Source organism: Mytilus galloprovincialis, chromosome 1 (assembly GCF_965363235.1).
Source record: "Mytilus galloprovincialis chromosome 1, xbMytGall1.hap1.1, whole genome shotgun sequence".
In the NCBI taxonomy this organism is placed as follows: Eukaryota; Metazoa; Mollusca; class Bivalvia; order Mytilida; family Mytilidae; genus Mytilus; species Mytilus galloprovincialis.
Genome location: NC_134838.1, coordinates 117,232,700 through 117,253,092, shown reverse-complemented (window position 1 = coordinate 117,253,092; position 20,393 = coordinate 117,232,700). Strand labels below are relative to the sequence as shown.

Here is a 20,393-nt window from a genome sequence, read left to right as displayed (position 1 = left end):
ATTTCCCGTCAATATGCACATCTACATAGTATGTCCTTATTATCTACAAAAATTCCTGAAAATCTGTTGTGTGGTTTCAGAGAAGTTGAGATGACAAACAGTTGCAGAAGTACATTGAAGCAAATAAGTTCAAAGGGGCGTAACTCTTAAAAAAAAATTGAATCGTAATTTCCTGTCGATGTGCATATCGACAGGAAATTACGATTCAATTTTTTTTTAAGAGTTACGCCCCTTTGAGTATGTCCTTAATATCTACAAAATTTCATAAAATTCTGTTGTGTGGTTTCAAAGAAGTTGAGATGACAAACTGTTGAAGTAGTACCTTAAAGCAAATAAGTTCATAGGGGTGTAACTCCTAAAAAAAAATTGAATCGTAATTTCCTGTCGATATGCACAACTTCATAGTATGTCCTTATTATCTTAAAAGGTTTCAGGAAATTCTGCTGTGTAGTTTCAGAGGAGTTGCGATGACAAACTGTTGCAGTAGTACATTAAAGTAAATAAGTTCAAAGGGGCATAACTCCTAGAAAAAAATTGAATGGTAATTTCCTGTCCATATGCACAGCTACAAACTAAGTCCTTATTATCTGAAAAGGTTTCATGAAATTCTGTTGAGTGGTCTGAGATGAATGAATTGCAATGACAAACTGTTGCAGTAGTACATTAATGTAAATAAGTTCAAAGGGGCGTTACTCCTAGAAAAAAAATTGAATCGTAATTTCCTGTCGATATGCACAGCTACATAGTATGTCCTTATTATCTAAAAAAAAAAAATTTTGTGAAATTCTGTTGTGTGGTTTGAGAGGAGTTGCGATGACAAGAAACAGGACTAACGGACGGATTGACAGACTGACGGACAGACGTCTGGACGGACGGGTCAAAAACATTATACCCTCTGCAACCTGTTGCGTGAGGTATAATAAAGAAAGATGTGGGATATTTCAATAAGATAGGGACAATCATTCACAGTAAAAGTAGGAAGCAAATTAGAGGGTAAACAACAATAAACGATATAACTCCCCTATTTGAGGAGAGGAATAATGGCACAAACTCCCCTTCTTTGAGTGATTGATACTGGAAGGGAAGGTTGTAACTATTTAATCAAGACTCAATTTTTAACCGGATTTTTGTGACAAAAATGTCGGTTATTGATTTGGGGATGTACGGCGGGCGGGCGGGCGGGTGGGAATCAAATGTTGTCCGTGCATTAACTCATGAACCGTTCAATCAAAGCTTTTAAAATTTTAATATGTTGTTACTGACAACTAAATGAAGGTCAAGTTCAATAATGGAGATTTTGACTTTTACCATTCAGGAGTTATGGTTCTTGAAAGATTGAACAAGAGTGCACACGCTGAAATGTCTCGCCTTCTATACTAATCATTGATATTATGTTGATAGTCTTAAGTATAAAGCTAAGCTTTATTACAACTGTCACATAAACTTTACATTAACCAAGATAACTAAACAAAGACCAATGAACCTTGAAAAAGAGGTCCAGGTCAGATGAACCATGCCAGGCAGACAGGTACAGCTAACAATGCTTGGATACAACATATATAGTTGACACATTACTTATAGTTTAAGAAAAATAGACCAAAACACAAAAACACTGTGCAATGAACCGTGAAAATGAGGTCACGGTTAAATAAAACCTGCTCGACTGACATAAAGATCATAAAATATTTCCATACACCAAATATAGTTGACCTATGGCATATAGCATTAGATAAAAAGACCAAAACTCAAAAACTTAACTTTGACCACTGAACCATGAAAATGAGGTCAAGGTCACATGACATCTGCCCGCTAGACATGTACACTTAACAATCATTCCATACAACAAATATAGTAGACCTATTGCATATGGTATGAGAAAAACAGACCAAAACACAAAAATTTAACTATAACCACTGAACCATGAAAATGAGGTCAAGGTCAGATGACACCTGCCAGTTGGACATGTACACCTTACAGTCCTTCCATACACCGAATATACTAGCCCTATTGCTTATAGTATCTGAGATATGGACTTGACCACCAAAACTTAACCTTGTTCACCGATCCATGAAATGAGGTCGAGGTCAAGTGAAAACTGTCTGACGGGCATGAGGACCTTGCAAGGTACGCACACATCAAATATAGTTATCCTATTACTTATAATAAGAGAGAATTCAACATTACAAAAAATTTGAACTTTTTTTTCAAGTGGTCACTGAACCATGAAAATGAGGTCAAGGACATTGGACATGTGACTGACGGAAACTTCGTAACATGAAGCATCTATATACAAAGTATGAAGCATCCAGGTTTTCCACCTTCTAAAATATAAAGCTTTTAAGAAGTGAGCTAACGCCGCCGCCGTAGCCGCCGCCGTTGCCGCCGACGTAGCCGCCACCGGATCACTATCCCTATGTCGAGCTTTCTGCAACAAAAGTTGCAGGCTCGACAAAAATGGAGTTTCCAGTCATGTCCGTGCATTTACGCATGAACTGTTCTACCTAAGCTTCCCAAATTTTAATATGTTGTTATTGATGACAAAAGTGAGGTCAAGTTCAATAATTGCGATTTTGACTTTTACCGTTCAGGAGTTATGGTTCTTGAAAGATTGAAAAAGATGCTCCGCAGGGCGCAGCTTTATACGACCGCAGAGGTTGAACCCTGAACGGTTGGGGCAAGTATGGGAACAACATTCAAGCTGGATTCAACTCTAAATTTGGATTGTGATTAAATAGTTGACACAGCATAGGTTTCTGACACAGAATGAATGTGTTCTAATGAACTTAAAATTTTTGTTTTGCCTTTGAGCAATTCACTATGCTGTTGAATATATTTTTCACATCCCCCTTTCCCTTATTCCAAAACTGATCTCAATTCAAATTTCTAATGGAGTTTGCAACAATAACTACTCATTTAAATACATCATAAAATATTAAAATGTAAAAAAAGTGCTTGTTATCACTGAATGGTAAAGATTGTTTTAATTTATCAGTTGGTAGTAAAAGTGAATATACATTGTATATTGTATAAAACAATGATTTAAGTTGATTCAACTACTATTCTGGACAAAGAAAGATAACTCCAATTAAAAAATTTCTTGCTATTGCACAATATTGTGCAATTAGATATTTCTTGCTATTGCGCAATACTGTGCAATTGAAAATACTTGCTATTGCGCAATACTGTGCAATTGAAGATTTCTTGCTATTGCGCAATACTGTGCAATGGAAAATTTCTCGCTATTGCACAATACTGTGCAATTGAAGATTTCTTGCTATTGCTGAATACTGTGCAATTGAAAATTTCTTGCTATTGCACAATACTTAATATAATAATTTTGGATCCTGATTTGGACCAACTTGAAAACTGGGCCCATAATAAAAAATCAAAGTACATGTTTAGATTCAGCATATCAAAGAAGCCCAAGAATTAAATTTTTGTTAAAATCAAACTTAGTTTAATTTTGGACCCTTTGGACTTTAATGTAGACCAATTTGAAAACGGGACAAAAAATTAAGAATCTACATACAAAGTTAGATTTGGCATATCAAAGAACCCCAATTATTCAATTCTTGATGAAATCAAACAAAGTTTAATTCTGGACCCCGATTTGGACCAACTTGAAAACTGGGCCAATAATTAAAAATCTAAGTACATTTTTAGATTCAGCATATCAAAGAACCCCAAGGATTCAATTTTTGTTAAAATCAAACTAAGTTTCATTTTGGACCCTTTGGACCTTAATGTAGACCACTTTGAAAACGGGACCAAAAATTAAGAATCTACATACACAGTTAGATTCAGCATATCAAAGAACCCCAATTATTCAATTTTTGATTAAATCAAACAAAGTTTAATGTTGAACCCTTTGGGCTCCTTATTCCTAAACTGTTGGGACCAAAACTCCCAAAATCCATCCCAACCTTCCTTTTATGGTTATAAACCTTGTGTTTAAATTTCATAGATTTCTATTTACTTATACTAAAGTTATGGTGCGAAAACCAAGAAAAATGCTTATTTGGGCCCCTTTTTGGCCCCTTATTCCTAAACTGTTTGGACCTCAACTCCCAAAATCAATCCCAATCTTCCTTTTGTGGTCATAGACCTTGTGTTTAAATTTCATTGATTTCTATTTACTTATACTAAAGTTATTGTGCGAAAACCAAGAATAATGCTTATTTTGGCCCTTTTTTGGCCCCTAATTCTTAAACTGTTGGAACCAAAACTCCCAAAATCAATCCCAACCTTTCTTTTGTGGTCATAAACCTTGTGTCAAAATTTCATAGATTTCTATTTACTTTAACTAAAGTTATAGTGTGAAAACCAAGAAAATGCTTATTTGGGCCCTTTTTGGCCCCTAATTCCTAAATTGTTTGGACCAAAACTCCCAAAATCAATCCCAACCTTGCTTTTGTGGTCATAAACCTTATGTTAAAATTTCATAGATTTCTATTCACTTTTACTAAAGTTAGAGTGCGAAAACTAAAAGTATTCGGACGACGACGACGACGACGCCAACGCCAACGTGATAGCAATATACGACGAAAAATTTTTCAAATTTTGCGGTCGTATAAAAATGGAGTTTCCAGTCGTGTCCGTGCATTTACGCATGAACTGTTCTACCTAAGCTTCCCAAATTTTAATATGTTGTTACTGATGACAAAATGGAGGTCAAGTTCAATAATGACGATTTTGACTTTTACCGTTCAGGAGTTATGGTTCTTGAAAGATTGAAAAATGGTGTTTCCAGTCGTGTCCGTGAATTTACGCATGAACTGTTTTACCAAAGCTTCCCAAATTTTAATATGTTGTTACTGATGACAAAATGGAGGTCAAGTTCAATAATGACGATTTTGACTTTTACCGTTCAGGAGTTATGGTTCTTGAAAGATTAAAAAATGGTGTTTCCAGTCGTGTCCGTGCATTTTCTCATGAACCATTCAACAAAAGCTTTTGAAATTTTATATGTTGTTACTGATGGCAAATTAGAGGTCAAGTTCAATAATGACGATTTTGACTTTTACCGTTCAGGAGTTATGGTTCTTGAAAGATTGTGAAATGGCGTTTCCATTCACGTTGTTGCATTTACTCATGAACCATTCAATCTAAGCTTTTCAAATTTTAAGATGTTGATACTGATGACAAAATGGAGGTCAAATTTGATATTGACGATTTTCACTTTCACCATTCATCAGTGATGGTTCTTGTGATATTGCCAGGACACAAATAAATATTAATAAATCCGGTTTGCTGTCGTTGTGACAGCCTCTTGTATTAAGCTACTTTACAAATTTTTTTAATCAGTTAAAAAATCAGTTTTCCCGTTTTATTTTGAAGTTCAACATTGTTTTATGCAAATTCTTATAATCTGTCTCACTGATAAGCCCCAATTACTAAACTTGACTTTTAAGATCTTTTATAGGACTCATCTTTCACATAAACCAGACTCTCCTTGACATTTCTGAACTTACCAATTGTATGAAATTAAACTACTTTTTATAAAATTGTATGTTGCTTTTTCTCATAAAAGGATAGTAATAATAGAGTAAGTTATAAATAATTTGATACTTATATAAAGTTCAGAATATCATTAAAATGTCAAGGTGACAATTGTGACCTTTTTGTACTATATATCTCAACCTGTTTATATTGAATAATATAACCTTGGTGAAATATACTGTACCTATTTGGAAAACTAAAATAATACAATGTTTAAAACTGTATGGAGTCTTTTCCCATAAAAGGACAGTGATAATAGACATTTAAAACTTAATACTTATTTAGTTTAGAATATCATAAAATGTCAAGGTGATAATTATTACCTTTTTGTACTACATTATATCTATTCATGTACTATTAACCTGATTATATTAAATATTAAAACCTTAGGTGAAAGATAAAAAGATTAAGTTAAATTCTTGAAACCAAAAGTGAGACAGATGGATAGTGGAGAAGGATAATCGTGAGAGCCGTGGTGTAGTGGTTAGTACATCCAACTACTTAACACAAAGGTTCCTGGTCTGATTCCCATTCCAGAATGAAAATTTTAGGGACTGAATTATCGGCTCTCCCTTGACACCATATGTAAGTATGGTCTTGAGGAAACGATGATAGTCCATCAGAAGGGGACGATAAATGGCTGACCTGTGTTAAGAGAGAGCCATATCTTATAGATTTTGAAAAAGAGCAGGCTAATGCCACTACAAGGCAGCACTTGTACATGCAAAGTGTAAAGGGATTAATATAAGTTGTAAAACTTGTTTCCAAATCCAATATGAATAAATATATGTTTTAACTAAGATAATCGTTCCCCAAATACTGCTGGACAGTTTTAGCTTCAGTTAACATATGTGATGCATCATTTCCATACAGACTAATTAAGCCAAACAAGAATAAGAGACATTTGTTCAGTGTTTTATTACTTACCTTCTCGTTGTATAGATATAAATTTGTTTGATGTGGTCGTGACCCTGATTAGCAATCTTAATCATCTCAGATTCCCATTCCATTGCTTCTGTCTTCCACTAAAATTTAAAAAATAACAAAAATTATACATGTGTAAGTTTTTCTTTAAAAAATCAAAACAAATGCATATTTCTTTCTGTGTAATTTATCTATCTGTTAAAATGAAGGAGCTTTAATGGACAACTGCAGAAGCTTATTTGGAAAATACTTTACTACTATTTGTTTATTGATTACTATCTAATGAATACTCACTTCCAGATTATCTTGCAGCAGGAATAACATGACAGCACTTTCTGCTCCAGTGATAGTACCCCCTCTGTAACGTCGTATTTTACCTATTAGTGTTGTTATGTCTGTTTCCTTATGATATAAAGGACTGTAATGAAAACATATATATATGGCAAATAAAATAAGTTTTTTACTAGAATATTAAAGTTATAATTAGACAGTGAAGTGAATGCAGCAAAAAAAGAAACGACCTTGCAAGGGCTGTATAACCAGTCAAGGTTGTAAAAAACTTCCATATATAAAGTTTAATCTCAATTTATTCCTTTTTTTTCTGAAAATTTTCAAAATGATAGAATCTTCAAATTATGTAATGCAAATAAGTAGTTAGATTTATTTAAACCTGATATCAAATTACCACAGACTTATATAATTAAGTAAGGAATAAAACAGTTACTTTAGGTTTATTCCATCCTTTGATATTTGAAGTGATTACCTTTTTTTTGCTATTCATTTAGAACTTTTAGTCTTGTTTTTGACATTGAGAGTATGGTTTTAAAACAATGAAACCAAATGAAGAAAACTTACCTATAAGTTACATTTTGATTGACAACCTTGTACTTATCCTCCAAGGTCAAAGAATTTATCACAGTTTCGTTGTATGACCAAAGCTCTAAAATATTATTTACGTAGCAGTGACCTGCAACACTGTAAAAAAAAACATTTAACTACTAGTGATTTTTTCGTAATAACAAGAAAACCTGAGAATCAAATGTATTAAAACATATTTACATACAATGTCAATCTTCTATATTGATTCGATGCCCTCACATTGCCATGTGACTACTCTGGATTCTAACAAAAAGCTTTCTTACAGTCTGCACCAAAAACATTTTCAACTACTAGTCTGAAGACCAATATTCCAACATTTTTCTTATTGGTCAAAACAAAGTTTTGCAAAAACTTACTCGTTCGAATGAAATTTTAATAGTCTGGGGCACTGTACAAGTGGCTAACTGTGCAGACTGTTTCCTGTATTTTTTTACAAACGACATGATTTAAATCTAAATTCATCTAATTCCAACAAAACATGAGGTACACGGCTTGACATCACAATTGAGTATTCAACATCAGCTGAGGGCAATTTGAACAACATGGAGATGCATTATGGTCATTTTTTTTACCCCCATAAAACTTTGTATAAAAATATTGAAAAAAATATATTGCCTTCCTATCTAAAGCTGAGAATATGATACCTGAATTATTCAGACACTTCTGTTTAATATATCAATTGAAGACAAAAACTCAAAATTTGATAATAGGCTATTTACAATTGCTGTTTTCAGACCAGACAGATTTAGACTAAATGACAAAACATTAAAATAACTAAATCAAATGATTATCAAATGCAACGCTTCAACTATGCTTACATGAATATTTTACACATGCATTATATACACAAGTAAAATATTGTTAAAAAATATCATGATGAATTGTAATGTGTAATTTAATTAATTACTTTAGTAAAGTAATTGTAATTCAATTAATTACATTTCAAAAACTGTGTAATGTGTAATTGATGTAATTGATCATTTTTGCAATGTGAAGTGTAATTTAATTAATTGCATTCCAATGTAATTGACCCCAAGTCTGATAATAGCTAGTTCCTTGGAACCCTGTGTCTGGCATGCCATTGCAGATTTCACTGTAAAAGTGTAATGTTGACTAAGAATTAAGTCAATACATATATGTTTTTCCATTTTTATATAAACCTTTCATACTTAAAATTGACCACATGTTTTTGTTTTTATGAACTAGATGCACCACAAAAACACAAATGTTCATACTTGCAGCAAATTTTGAAATGTTTAAACATGATAATTTGGCATTAAACAAACATTAACACTAAAATGCCTTGCTTGCTACATAATCTAATTTATTTCAATAGAGAAGGAGTTCTGAAACTGAGGTTGAGGTCACATAAAGCAAGTAAGATGTTCATGAACTGTTACAGTATACTCATTTTCAACATATCAAGTGTAATTTCTGAGATACAGAACTATATTTTTTATTTATAAATAACCAATGATGCATAAATATGTCAAGCACGCACCAAATATTTTTATCTGGTATAGATGCTGTAGAACAGACTTAATCATGAAAACTTAAGCATTGGAGTATGAAAACAAGGTCAAGATGCAAATACAGACACTTCTTTGCTCCAAATCAATCCTATAACAATAAGCAAAACTCCCTGAAATTCATGCAGCATAAAGCAAGCACCAATAAATTATTCATTGAACTATAAGGTAGAGTTACGGAAGAAATGATCTAGTCCTTAAAACTAAATTGGACCACCAAATCATGAAAATGAAATGAAGACCATGAGATACACATCAGATTGACACTGACTTCTCACAACCAACTTATATAGCAATTATAGCTCACCTACAGATACTATAGAAACTTGGAAAATTATGCAACACTGAAAACTGAACCTGTCAGACCAATAAAGCATGAAAATTTAGCCAACTGTTAAACATCACCAAAGATAAACTCCTCACAAAAAAAAAAAATCTACATAACAAATATTATTCATCAAAATTACTGAGGAACAACCCTTGTCCTGAAAACTTGACCAGTTTAATGGATCCTGAAAAATGAGGTAACAGTAATTGGTCAATATTTTTTGGCAAGGTCTCATCAAGAAAAAGTCTATTTTATTTTATTTTTAAGTGGAATGAAACAGTTTCCCAAAAATAAAAAGACAGAGTCAGAGAAAAGGATATCTATTTTAACTCTTCCTGACTGCTCCTTCATCATGTTTCAGTTAAATTTATATCTATTTTTATTTTTGACAGTACCTTGATCTTTACTAATACACAAGGACTGTATATATTAAATAATTGTGTGGTAAAAAATAAACTAAGTTAATTATTCTATACCAGTAATAGATGGCAATTTAGATGCATAAACCCTTATATAATTTTGGATAGTCAAAAATGATGACAGGCCTAGATTTCAGACAAGTCTTGATCTAGATCATAACAAATATTTTCAATTTGGAACAGAAACTTCCTTGATATACATTTACACAGTTCATTATTTCCTGGTATTATTGACAGAATAAGTGCAAATAATATTATATCCAACAGCTATTGATAACAGTTCTTGATGTATGAATTGATTTTGTTTATTTTTAAATCAAAATTTAGTAAAAATATGCCATTTTGATATATATTTTTAATCCTATTGCAAACAGATCTTTTTTTATTTTTAAATCTTATTTTGTGTTTTTTGTGTAGATCTTAATTGTTGTGACGAACATTTCTACTGTTTACAGTTTTTACCTATCTATACTAGGCTGCAAGTGAAACAAAAATTGTCATTAAAGGGCAATAACGAGTTGACTAATGATTTCTGCCATGTTTAATTTATTTGTATATCTTGTCTTGCTAATCATTTTTGCTATATAAAGTTTCTGTGTATCTATCATAGATATCAAGATAATAGGCAACCATGAAGGATTGGTAAACTTTGTCATGTTCATGTCCAGTAAGAAGTTGTCTGACATTTCTATATATTTAGGGTGGTATCAACATTTTGACATCCAGTCAGATTTTATCTATCTTTAGAAGTTTTCAAGGTAATAGACAACCAGATGCTCCACAGGGCGCAGCTTTATACAACCGCAGAGGTTGAACCCTGAACGGTTGGGGCAAGTATGGACACAACATTCAAGCTGGATTCAGCTCTAACTTTGGATTGTGATTAAATAGTGGACACAGCATAGGTTTCTGACACAGAATGAATGTGGTCTAATGAACTTAAATTTTTTTGCCTTTGAGCAATTCACCATGCTGTTGAATATTAATCCTCTCAAAAAAATGTTTGAAGAAATTTTCTTTTTATTTATGAAATCTGAAATGAGAAAAATTGAACCCCCCTCCCAAATATTTTTTTCACATCCTCCTTTCCCTTATTCCAAAACTGATCTCAATTCAAATTTCTAATGGAGTTTGCAACAATAACTACTCATTTAAATACATCATAAAATATTAAAATGTAAACAAAGTGCTTGTTATCACTGAATGGTCATAAACCTTGTGTTTAAATTTCATAGATTTCTATTTACTTATACTAAAGTTATGGTGCAAAAACCAAGAAAAATGCTTATTTGGGCCTCTTTTTGGCCCCTAATTCCTAAACTGTTCGGACCTCAACTCCCAAAATCAATCCTAACCTTCCTTTTGTGGTCATAAACCTGGTGTTTAAATTTCATTGATTTTTATGTACTTATACTAAAGTTATTGTTCGAAAACCAAGAATAATGCTTATTTGGCCCTTTTTTGGCCCCTAATTCCTAAACTGCAGAAACCAAAACTCCCAAAATCAATCCAAACCTTCCTTTTGTGGTCATAAACCTTGTGTCAAAATTTCATAGATTTCTATTTACTTAAACTAAGTTATAGTGCGAAAACCAAGAAAATGCTTATTTGGGCCCTTTTTGGCCCCTAATTCCTAAAATGTTGGGACCAAAACTTTCAAAATCAATCCCAAACTTCTTTTTATGGTCATAAACCTTGTCTTTAAATTTCACAGATTTCTATTTACTTATACTAAAGTTATGGTGCGAAAACCAAGAAAATGCTTATTTGGGCCCCTTTTTGGCCCCTAATTCCTAAACTGTTCGGACCAAAACTTTCAAAATCAATCCCAACCTTCTTTTTAAGGTCATAAACCTTGTGTTTAAATTTCATAGATTTCTATTTACTTATACTAAAGTTATGGTGCGAAAACCAAGAAAAATGCTTATTTGGGCCCCTTTTTGGCCCCTAATTCCTAAACTGTTCGGACCTTAACTCCCAAAATCAATCCCAACCTTCCTTTTGTGGTCATAAACCTTGTGTTTAAATTTAATTGATTTCTATTTACTTATACTAAAGTTATTGTTCGAAAACCAAGAATAATGCTTATTTGGGCCCTTTTTTGGCACCTAATTCCTAAACTGTTGAAACCAAAACTCCCAAAATCAATCCCAACCTTCCTTTTATGGTCATAAACCTTGTGTCAAAATTTCATAGATTTCTATTTACTTCAACTAAATTTATAGTGCAAAAACCAAGAAAAATACTTATTTCGGCCCCTTTTTGGCCCCTAATTCCTAAAATGGTGGGACCAAAACTTCCAAAAGTCAATCCCAACCTTCCTTTATTAGTCATTAACCTGGTGTTTAAATTTCATTGATTTTCTATTTACTTATACTAAAGTTATTGTACGAAAACCAAGAATAATGCTTATTTGGCCCTTTTTTGGCCCCTAATTCCTAAACTGCAGAAACCAAAACTCCCAAAATCAATCCAAACCTTCCTTTTGTGGTCATAAACCTTGTGTCAAAATTTCATAGATTTCTATTTACTTAAACTAAAGTTATAGTGCAAAAACCAAGAAAATGCTTATTTGGGCCCTTTTTGGCCTCTAATTCCTAAAATGTTGGGACCAAAACTTTCAAAATCAATCCCAAACTTCTTTTTATGGTCATAAACCTTGTCTTTAAATTTCACAGATTTCTATTTACTTATACTAAAGTTATGGTGCGAAAACCAAGAAAAATGCTTATTTGGGCCCCTTTTTGGCCCCTAATTCCTAAACTGTTCGGACCTCAACTCCCAAAATCAATCCCAACCTTCCTTTTGTGGTCATAAACCTTGTGTTTAAATTTCATTGATTTTTATTCACTTATACTAAAGTTATTGTTCAAAAACCAAGAATAATGCTTATTTGGGCCCTTTTTTGGCACCTAATTCCTAAATTGTTGAAACCAAAACTCCCAAAATCAATCCCAACCTTCTTTTTGTGGTCATAAACCTTGTGTCAAAATTTCATAGATTTCTATTTACTTAAACTAAAGTTATAGTGCGAAAACCAAGAAAATGCTTATTTGGGCCCTTTTTGGCCCCTAATTCCTAAAATATTGGGACCAAAACTTCCAAAATCAATCCCAACCTTCCTTTTGTGGTAATAAACCTTGTGTTAAAATTTCATAGATTTCTATTCACATTTACTAAAGTAAGATTGCGAAAACTAAAAGTATTCGGACGAGGACGACAACGACGACGCCAACATCATACCAATATACGACCAAAAAATTTTCAATTTTTGCGGTCGTATAAAAACCAAGAATAATGCTTATTTGGGCCCCTCTTTGGCCCCTAATTCCTAAACAGTTCGAACCAAAACACCCAAAATCAATCCCAACCTTCCTTTTGTGGTCATAAACTTTGTGTCAAAATATCATTGATTTCTATTTACTTAAACTAAAGTTATAGTGCGAAAACCTAGAAAATGCTTATTTGGGCCCTTTTTGGCCCTTAATTCCTAAACTGTTGGGACCAAAACTTCCAAAAGCAATCCCAACCTTCCTTTTATAATCATAAACCTTGTGTTTAAATTTCATACAATTCTATTTACTTAAACTAAAGTTATAGTACGAAAACCAAAAGTATTCGGACGATAACGACGACGACAACGCTGACGTCAACGTGATACCAATATAGGACCAAAAAATTTTCAATTTTTGCGGCCGTATACAAATTTAATTTTCCCTTATGATTTATTTTTACCCAAGTAGGCCATTTTGGTTGACCCGTAATTATTGGGCACATTTTTAAAACTACATACACCTATGATGATTGTGGCTAACTTTGGATAAATTTGGTCCAGTAGCTTCAGAGAAGAAGATTTATACTAAAGTTAAAGAACAATGACAAATGACAACGCTAAGTGATGGGAAAAGCTCACATTGGCCAGATGAGCTAAAAAGTGAGACAGGTAGAAAACAGACTTTAAGATTGCAAGGATATTAAAGAAAATAATCATAAAACAATTAATCATCTGCACCAAAGTAACAGAAGACTAAGTGACATTACCAAAAATCAGGGGTGAACTCCAAGTGTAATGAGCTTTACCCAATTTGGATAGAAGTATAATCTAGGCATTACATAAACATCTTAAGGTGGAATGTAAAATGCTATGTTGACAGCATGAATGATTATTATGTAATATATCACAAAACATTAAACTGATGACTGCAATAAATCACTATTGATTCATATAAAACAAGAATGTGTCCAAAGTACACAGATGCCCCACTTGCACTATCTTTTTCCATGTTCCATGGACTGTGAAATTGGGTAATCATCTAATTTGGCATTTAAATTTTTAAGATTATACTATAGGGAACATATGTACTAAGTTTCAAGTTGATTGGACTTCAATTTCATCAAAAACTACCTTGACCAAAAACTTTAACCTGAAACTCCCACTTTCATTTTCTATGTTTAGTGAACCTTGAAATTGGGGTCAAAAGTCTAATTTGGCTTTAAAATTAGAAAGATCATATCATAAGTAACAAGTGTACTAAGTTTCAAGTTGATTGGACTTCAGCTTCATCAAAAACTACCTTGACCAAAAACTTTAACCTGAACGGACGCACAGACGAACGGACGGACGAACAGACGAACGAACAAACGAACTAACAGAGCCACAGACCAGAAAACATAGTGGCCTCTACTATCGTAGGTGGGGCATAATAAAAATACTATGTACTAAAAATTCCAGCTGAAAAACATGTCATGTATCTCTTGTTGTTATCTTCAAGAATTTTGTAGTAAAGTAATTGTAAATATTTATCAACATGAGCAATGCTTGAAATATAAAATGAAAGTTGATAAAACCATGGAAGTAATATTGATAATAATGATAAAACTAAACAAGTTGAGATGATTAGAATGTCATTGCCTGAAGAATAAAGGAAAGACTCAGTTATTCAGGGAAAAAATAAAACTAAACGTGATACGTTGATTAGAATAAATTTCTTATTTAGGAGAAGTCCAGGACACCTGTAGCTTGCTTGCAAGCTGCTGCTCCCAGTTTGAAAACGAAATGTTGACCGCCAAAAACTTACATTTGTTAGTAAATTTTTCATCTTTAGGAAGTTTCTGTCCAAGTTTCATAAAGTTCAATGAAGGATTAAACCAAGTTTTGATGTTTTTAAAGTATATAAAACAAACAAAAAAACATGTTTCTGATCTAATATCTAAATTATAGAAAGCTTCTACAAAATTTTAATAAATTCCATGACGGTTTGATAAAGTTATTGACGTTTGTGAAATCTCTGACCTTAACTGAATCTAAAAGTTAACTTAAAATTAAAACCTTGTATATGTACCAGTTCAAAACGAAACAATAGAGCTCAGCACATGCTGAAATGTCTCACCTGCTTTACTAACCATTTATTGTATGTTGAAAGTCTTGAGAAGACAGGTTTTACTACACATATTTTTAAATATCAATGACTAAGGTCAAGGTTAGATAATCCTCTGAAACAGACATGAACAGCTTACAACTTTTTCATTCACCAAATATAGTTGACCTATTACTATTCACATTTAAAAAACAGACCAAAACAAAAATAAGTAACATTGACCAACTATTTTACCATGAAATAAAGTCAAGGTCAGATGAGACCTGCCAGACAGACTTGACATCTTAAAATCATCCATACACCAAATATATTTGACCTATTACTTATAGTTCTTGAAAAACAGACCAACACACAAAAACTTATATTGATCAATGACCAAGAAAATGAGGTCAAGGTCAGATGAAACCTGACAGACTGACATGTACCCCTTACAATCATTTCATAAACACATGTATTTGACTTACTTATCTTAGAAGCAGCTAATCAAATAACTTTAACCTTGATCAATTGTCCTGTGAAATAAGGCTGAGGTGCGATAAATACTGTCTGACGGACATGTTGACTTTGAAAGGAACCCATATACCAAATATAGATATCATATTACTCATACCTTAAGTGAGAAATTCACATGACCCAAAACCTGTAATTTTTATCAAGCAGCCATTGAACCATGAAAATGAGGTCAAGGACACTCTAAGTGGACATATAATGATATGACAACCAGAAACTTCGTTACATAAGGTATCTGTCTTGTACCTTCTGAATTATAAAGATTTATACAAATAGTTTACACAGCCGCCTGATAGTAATCTCTATGTCTTACATTAGACTGTGACTAAAGTTGAAGACAAGACAAAAATTATAAAAACAAATTTTTGGGCTCTACATACAGTCTTTTGAACATTTTAAGATTCTGTCCAATTTTTGTACAAGTTCCATGAAAGATTACTGCTGGATAAAAAATTAATTAACCACAGAATGATCTTAAATGTTGATACCTCCACACTTCAGACAGATTGAAGGACTGTTATATCTTGCTTCTAACACGTCACAAAATGTCACAGGTTCTACAAAAACCAGGAAAAATCTAGTGGTTAACACAATTTTTCAATGGAAAAATAATTCCTCATCTGGTTGTAAACTCTGAAAAATTAAAGGAATGACAAATTTTGCTGCCTTCCTGCTTTGAAAATGATATACAAATGTACATACCGATAACACATGTCTTCAAATTTCTTCCCATTCACCTCAATATTCAGGGCTTGCTGGTATAAATCATACATCTGATTAAAACAAAACACAACTTTATAATATTTACTTGTTTTGTTTTATTTAAAAAGAAATGAAAATGTATTATTTTATGTTCAACTTGAAACAAATGCAAATTATAGTATTTTTCAAATTATTCAAATAATGATCAAGCGATATAAATGAAAGCTGTATCTATAAAAGAATAATCAGAAAATACGTTGTTTAAGGTTTTTTTTAAATCTAGTATCACTGCTTATTGCTGCTGCTTATCAGTCTATCTGTTACAATTTTCAATATAATAGTCCAATAAAATGAATGCATGTATTAAGATATCACTCACAGCTTTAAAGGATCTTTCTGATAACACATTATTTTCCACTAATATCAATGATGCATATCGTGTTATTGGGGGGAAATTATCCAGCACCCATTTCCTCTCTGACTGTATCCTGGATGTGGCTGGTACCCAGAGCTCTGCATCTTCTGTTGTCTGGTTGAAATCCTTCATGCCTATCCCAAACAGGCCACATACGGCAAAGCATATTATAATGGTAAGGATTGGATAAGTTGCTACTGTTTTACCAAGTCTAGAAATATAAAAATTAGCAATTTTTAATATCCCTTGGTTTGTTTTTATATATTATATCTTCATACCAGGTGAATGCAACAAAAGTCTAATAAACACTGTCAGTTAAACCGTCTCATTAATTTAATTTATTTGTATATATTTGTTTACAGATGCCTGTACTTGACCATAGTCATTTATAATGCCAATGGTGTCTAATAATAATTGTATTAAACCCTAAACTCATTATTATCATACAATTTAAGTCTTGATTTTGGACTTTTTACTTGGGATGGCAATGAGTATTCGAGTACAAGTTTAGTACTATGATACACAGTTGCCTTTTATAAATCTTGAGATACATGTATGTCTCCTTACATTTCCCGACACTTCAGTTCCCTTAGAAACATCCTTCCATTACTTATAAAAATAATATCTAGTATATGTTTAACCAGAGACTTATATAGTCTCTACATGTATCTCAGGTTTACCTATAATAGCAAACATGTTTTAGCAGTACTAAAGTATTGTCCTTTCGGACTTGTAACAAAACTCAGAAACAAGTTAGAACTTAAGTAAATGTCCATTAACCAGGACATCCTTGTTTTTCCCCTTTTTTGTCCCTAATTCCTAGACAGTTTGAGCCATCTCCCCCAAAGCCAATTCTTACCATCCTTTTGTGGTATGGAAACTTGTGGTATAATAGTTTGGGCAATTACCCCCAAAATGAATTCAAACCTTCTGCTTGTGGTATTGAACCTATAAAAGTTATTGTCCTAAAACTAGAAAAATGCTTGTTTTTGGTCCTTAATTACTGGGGTTGGGATCATCACCCGAAAACCAACCTTCCTTTTGTGGTATTGAATCATATGGTTAAATTTCATAGAGATCCATACAATTAAACTGAAGTTATTGTCCGGAAATTAATTGTGTCTTCAAACAATGACGAGATGGAGACGACAACAACGTAATAGCATTATACAAACCCATATAAAAAGTTAATTCTAGAGCTTTCTTTTCACTTCATTTGTGTTTGTATGTTGAACATGTAGTTTAATGGTAGAGAGCAATCATATCAACAATAAAAATTCCAAGAAAAATATTTTTACATAAACAGTAACTTAAATGTTACATTTTATATAAAAGAGTTGGATATTTCTTGTGTTTGTTTACACATGATGTTAGTGTTATTTGTTATGATTAGTTTAATAGATTATAATGACGTTGGTTGGATCAATGTAAACATTTGATAATTTAAACTGTTTACATCAGAGATCAATGAAAATGTTCAGCTTGTGGTTTTATTAAAAAGAACAGATAAAAAATTTATGTAAATTACAAAATTGGGAATAACAAATGTACAAAACTTCAATAATTATCAAAAGTCATATGAAACAAGTTTCTGGTAATTATCATGTTGAGAAAATCATTGGGCCAATGCATGCATATTAAACTAAGTGCACTGCACAGAATGACATTTTTTATGTTTATTACGAAACCATACAACATAACAATATGTCATCCTATGATAGTTGATCACATATTTAACCTAAAAATTAACTTTTGAGTTTTGGTGCCAAAGTTTACAGATTAATACCTTTTGATATACAATCAACACAGAATAATGGAACATATGGAAAATAAGTGAGACCATAGAGAATAAATATTTGGTTTCCATATTTTCAATTACCAGTAGTCCAAATAGTTATGATGTTTTGAAAGCCTATCTTATTATTTTGCTTTGACGCCTTACATGTACATTTACATGATTTAAAAGTATTTTCAATGGAAAACCAACATGTAAAATATTTTGCATGAACATGATGAAAGCAAGGCAAATCTATTTTGGGGGCATAAAAACTGATGAAAATGAACATGTTTACTTTTCTGTCATCAATAAACTTATAATCATAAATACGACAGTACTACATATCACATTTGTTGGTAAACAGGATGAAACGCTGCTAAACGATACACTGCAATGTTATTTAGCACCAAGTAAAGGAAAATAGAGATCCCCAGCATTTAAAAAACTATGTTTTCTTTTTATAGCTAAACAAGAATGTGTGTAAAGTACACAGATGCCCCACTCGCACGATTATTTTCCATGTTCCATGGACCATGAAATTGGATAAAAAATATAATAAGGCATTAAAATTAGAAAGATAATATCATAGAGAACATGTGTACTAAGTTTCAAGTTGATTGGACTTCAACTTCATCAAAAACTACCTTGACCAAAAACTTTAACCTGAAACATGCACTGTCATTTTTTATGTTCAGTGGACCATGAAATTGGGGTCAAAAGTTTAATTTAGCTTTAAAATTAGAAAGATCATATCATAAGGAACATGTGTACTAAGTTTCAAGTTGATTGGACTTCAACTTCATCAAAAACTACCTTGACCAAAAACTTTAACCTGAAGCGGGACAGACAGACGAACAGACAGACAGACGGACGAACGGACGCACAGACCAGAAAACATAATGCCCCTCTACTATCGTCAATGATCAAAATTGAAAGAAAAAAGAAAAGATTGAATGTTTTCTATATGTTTTCTATATGTATATATATGTATTAACAAGAAAAGTGTCTTCAGCTTTTTATTACCAGTAATTATATGATTTCAAAAAAAATTAAACCCAAGAAGCTTTTATTTTAGGACTGTCTGAAAGGCCAAGTAATAAAAGAAGACTTCGCCAAAAACTAATTGTGTTAATTTTTTGGAAAGTGTGAAAAATTACATTTTGTGCTTTTTCATGAAATTATTAATTTTTGCGTTCATATAAAAACAAGTTGAACAAGAATACAAATAATTGATTTTACCATCTTCAAATAAAGTATTTATTATTATTATTTAAGGATAATTTTTCTGTCTATAAAGAAATAACATCTAAAACTGGTGTACCCTGAATATGCTGCAGGGGCGGATCCAGCCATTTTAAAAAGGGGGGGTTCCTAACCCAGGACAAAGGGGGGGGGTTCCAATTACATGTCCCCATTCAAATGCATTGATCATCCAAAAAAAAGGGGGGGTTCCAACCCCCTGAACCCCCCCTCTGGATCCGCACCTGTGCTGGTTACTTTAAAGTGTGCACCACATCTTTTTTTATATTATTTCGTATAGACAGACAAAATATTAGTCATTCCTTACAATTAAATTTTAACAAGAGGCTGTCACAACGACAGCAAACCGGATTTATTAACATTTATTTGTGTCCTGGCAATATCACAAGAACCATTACTGATGAATGGTGAAAGTGAAAATCGTCAATATCAAATTTGACCTCCATTTTGTCATCAGTATCAACATATTAAAATTTGAAAAGCTAAGATTGAATGGTTCATGAGTAAATGCAACAACGTGAATGGAAACGCCATTTTAAGATCTTTCAAGAACCATAACTCCTGAACGGTAAAAGTCAAAATTGTCATTATTGAACTTGACCTCTATTTTGTCATCAGTAACAACATATTAAAATTTCAAAAGCTTTGGTTGAATGGTTCATGAGAAAATGCACGGACACGACGGGAAACACCATTTTTCAATCTTTCAAGAACCATAACTCCTGAACGGTAAAAGTCAAAATCGTCATTATTGAAATTGACCTCCATTTTGT

At 32.4% G+C, this 20,393-nt stretch overlaps 1 protein-coding gene across 2 annotated transcripts in view; it reads right to left on the bottom strand.

The window, feature by feature from the left end:
* Positions 1-20,393, bottom strand: part of LOC143053966 (patched domain-containing protein 3-like) — a 62,625-nt gene that overhangs the window by 39,822 nt on the left and 2,410 nt on the right. For both annotated transcript variants that reach the window (XM_076226797.1, XM_076226802.1), the window contains exons 2-6: positions 16,548-16,794; positions 16,169-16,239; positions 7,279-7,398; positions 6,718-6,841; positions 6,427-6,524 (exon numbers count right to left, since the gene is read on the bottom strand). In XM_076226797.1, the coding sequence (XP_076082912.1) occupies positions 6,427-6,524; positions 6,718-6,841; positions 7,279-7,398; positions 16,169-16,239; positions 16,548-16,794 (660 nt within the window). The remainder of the gene's footprint in view (positions 1-6,426; positions 6,525-6,717; positions 6,842-7,278; positions 7,399-16,168; positions 16,240-16,547; positions 16,795-20,393) is intronic.